A 3,784-nucleotide genomic window follows, 5' to 3' on the forward strand; every position below is an offset into this window, starting at 1 on the left:
CCCGCGTCCCCTGCATCGGCAGGCGGACTCCCAACCACTGCGCTACCAGGGAAGCCCAGCTATAGAGTTTTTGTAGGTGTTCTTTACCAGGTTAAAGGAGTTTCTTCTACTCCTATGGTATTGAGAAGTTTTATCAAAAATGGGCATTGTATTCTGACAAACTTTGTCTGCATCTATTGAAATATTACAATTTTCTTCTTTAAATTGCTAATATGGTGAATTACATAGGCTGATTTTCATGTGTTAAATAAATTTGCATTCCTAGGATAAACCTCACTTGATCATGGAGTATTATCCTTTTTACATATTGCTGGATTCAATATGCTAATATTTTGTTAAGGATTTTTGCATCTGTGTTCATGATAGAACTTGGTCATCAACCTTCTTCTCTTGTAATGCCCTTGTATTATTTTGGTATCAGGTTATAGTGGCCTGATAATTTGACTTCTTTCTCTATTTTCTGAAAGTTTGTGCCAGATTGTTATGACTGTTATTTCTTCCTTAAACATATGATAGTATTCAACAATTAAGCCATCTGAGCTTAGAATTTTAATTAATTAATTAATTAATTAATTAATTTATTCATTTATGGCTGCGTTGGGTCTTCGTTGCTGCACACAGGCTTTCTCTACTTGCAGTGAGCGGGGGCTACTCTTCATTGCAGTGCACAGGCTTCTCATCACGGAGGCTTCTCTTGTTGCAGAGCATGGGCTCTAGGCATGCAGGCTTCAGTAGTTGTGGCACGCGGGCTCAATATTTGTGGCTTGCAGGCTTTAGAGCGCAGGCTCAGTAGCTGTGGCACACGGGCTTAGTTGCTCCACGGCATGTGGGATCTTCCCGGACCAGGGCGCGAACCCGTGTCCCCTTCGTTGGCAGGTAGATTCTTAACCACTGTGCCACCAGGGAAGTCCCTGAGCTTAGAATTTTTGAAGTTAACTATTAATTCAATTTCTTTAACAGATTTAGGACTATTTAGATTTTCTATTTATTCTTATGTCAGTTTTGTTAAATTGTATCTTTCAAGAAATTTGTCTACGTCAGCTAGGTTGTCAAACTTACTGGCAAAAAGTTGTTCATAATATTCTTATCATCGTTATAATGTTTATAGGATCTGCAGTATGTCCCTTATTTCATTTATGATATTGGTAATTTGCATTTTTTTCTTCCTTTTTTTTTAAACTGAAGTATAGTTGATTTATAATATCGTGTTAGTTTCACGTATACAGTATAGTGATTCAGGGTTTTTGCAGATTATATTCCATTACAGGTTATTACGAGATAATAGGTATAATTCCTTGTGCTATATAGTAAAGCTTTGTTGCTTATCTATTTTATGTATAGTAGTTTGTATCTGTTAATCCCATATCCCTAATTTGTCCCTCCATGCCTCCTTCTCCCCTTTGGTAACCACAAGTTTGTTTTCTATGTCTGTGAGACTGTTTCTGTTTTTGTATACACATTGATTTGTATCATTTTTTAGATTCCACATATAAGTGATATTGTATAGAATTTGTCTTTCTCTGTCTTATTTCACTAAGCATAATATTCACTAGGTCCATCCATGTTGCTGCAAATGGCAATATATTTTTATTTATTTACTTATTTATTTATGGCTGCATGGGGTCTTTGTTGCTGCGCGTGGGCTTTCCTTTCTCTAGTTGTGGCGAGCAGGGGCTACTCTTCGTTGTGGTGCGCAGGCTTCTCATTGCGGAGGCTTCTCTTGTTGTGGAGCACAGGCTCTAGGCGCACAGGCTTCAGTAGTTGTGGCACATGGGCTCAGTGGTCGTGATGCGTGGGCTTAGGTGCTCCACAGCATGTGGAATCTTCCTGGACCATAGATCGAACATGTGTCCCCTGCATTGGCAGGCGGATTCTTAACCACTGCGCTACCAGGGAAGTCCCGCAAATGGCAATATTTCATTCTTTTGTATGGCTGAGTAATATTCCTGTGTGTGTGTGTGTGTGTGTGTGTGTGTGTGTGTGTGTGTGTGTGCGCACGCACATGCGTGCATATCTTTCACATCTTCTTAATCCTATCATCTGTTGATGGGTACTCGGGTTGCTTCCATGGCTTGCTTATTGTAAATAGTGCTGCTATGAACACTGGGGTGCATGTATCTTTTCGAATTAGTGTTTTCATTTTTTCCAGATATACACCCAGGAGTGGAATTGCTGGATCGCATGGTAGTTTTATGTTTAGTTTTTCAACTGAGCCCACGTGCCACAACTACTGAAGCCTGCACACCTAGAGCCTGTGCTCCACAACAAGAGAAGCCATTGCAATGAGAAGCCCATGCACTGCAATGAAGAGTAGCCCCTGCTCGCCACAACTTGAGAAAGCCTGCACGCAGCAATGAAGACCCAACAAACCAATAAATAAATAAAAATAAATAAATAAATCTATTAAGATAAATAAATAAATAAAGTAATGCAAATTTCTGCTGCTCTACTGGAATCCTCTATTTACTCACCATGTTTCCTGCCTCTGCAGCCAGCCGGGCAGCATAGCGAGCTATAAGCCGGTGTTCCTCGTCCAGTCGACTAGGACTGTCCAGGACACTGCCAAGGAGATAAAAATTCAACAGGTATCTATTAAACATCCCCTACTCTTGCTTCTCTCTCAGAAAGGACAGATGGGAGAAACACTTGTGAAAAAGAATGGTAACAAAAGAAATGGAGACCTGAATCATAGATACTAATAGTTTTCTGAGACAAAGAGGATTTAGAGAAATGACGAGGCCACGCATAACATTTCTCTTGGGCAGCATATCCCTGTTGCTCTCACACCTTCAGAGGGGACACTTCTTTTTGAACACAAGGGCTGAGAAAAGACAGGGCACCTATAAAGCTTGAGGGAGTGATTTCCCATCAACTGTTTTAAGAAAACCTCATGACTTTTAGATATAGGTCTTGAATTCAAAAAGCCCGAAAGAAAACTCAAGCATCTTGAAAAACAGAGGGCTGAGGAAAAGTACCCTTAACACTGGCTGAGCAAAACTGAGGAACCTAAGCTAGGCTTACAATATGGTAAAGTTGGGGAAGATGCCGTCAAACGTTCCCCTTCAGTGCCTCTCTCTTCTTTTACCATGCTTGTTCCACAACTGGAGCCCCATTTTAGAGTGAATTAATGTAGTTCATTACTCTTAACAAGAGTTCCAGCATTCTAAAAATTTAGAGATCCAGTAAGGTGGGACATCAGAAAGTGCCGCACCTGAATAAAAGGGTCCTTGAGCAGGAGGCTAGTTCTGTGTAAATGTGCTGCTCACATGGAACTTCTTGCTGATTATGACTGACATCTTTAATTTAGCATGTGATGTCAACTGTTATTTATTTATATCAGGGCACTCCTAGATTAATCAAATCTGTGGCTATGTAATTCTTCTTTGTTTAAGTCTGACAGATGTTTTAAGGCAACAATAATAATGATGACTAAGTGATGAGAGATGGCTGCCGTGGCTTGCTTCTCCTTTGGCTCTAGGTTCTTGGAGTTCCACAAACCCCTGACTGGAATTTAACAGTATGACAAAATATGAACTATGAAAAAAAATTAAAGACATGAGTTCAATATTCATCAAATCTTGTTATAATTACTGAGGGGAATCTGGGAAGGATGGAGTTTAATCAATAGAAACCTGTCTGGACTTTTCATGCAGGAAATCAACTGTATTTTTCCTAGATTTTTTTTTTTTTTAACCATCCTATATTTCTATCTCTGTGGCTAACTCTTTAAGCTAAACTTGGTCTTTCCTCTAGGATGGATTTTTTTTTTTTTTTTTTTTTTTTT

General features: G+C 39.6%; 1 protein-coding gene across 2 annotated transcripts in view; it reads right to left on the reverse strand.

Moving 5' to 3' along the window:
• Positions 1-3,784, reverse strand: part of DTNB (dystrobrevin beta) — a 262,633-nt gene that overhangs the window by 53,207 nt on the left and 205,642 nt on the right. For both annotated transcript variants that reach the window (XM_007455514.1, XM_007455515.1), the window contains one exon: positions 2,472-2,559. In XM_007455514.1, coding sequence (XP_007455576.1) covers positions 2,472-2,559 — 88 coding nt within the window. The remainder of the gene's footprint in view (positions 1-2,471; positions 2,560-3,784) is intronic.

The sequence above is a fragment of the Lipotes vexillifer genome, unplaced genomic scaffold, assembly GCF_000442215.2.
Source record: "Lipotes vexillifer unplaced genomic scaffold, Lipotes_vexillifer_v1.1 scaffold131, whole genome shotgun sequence".
NCBI classification, from domain to species: domain Eukaryota; kingdom Metazoa; phylum Chordata; class Mammalia; order Artiodactyla; family Lipotidae; genus Lipotes; species Lipotes vexillifer.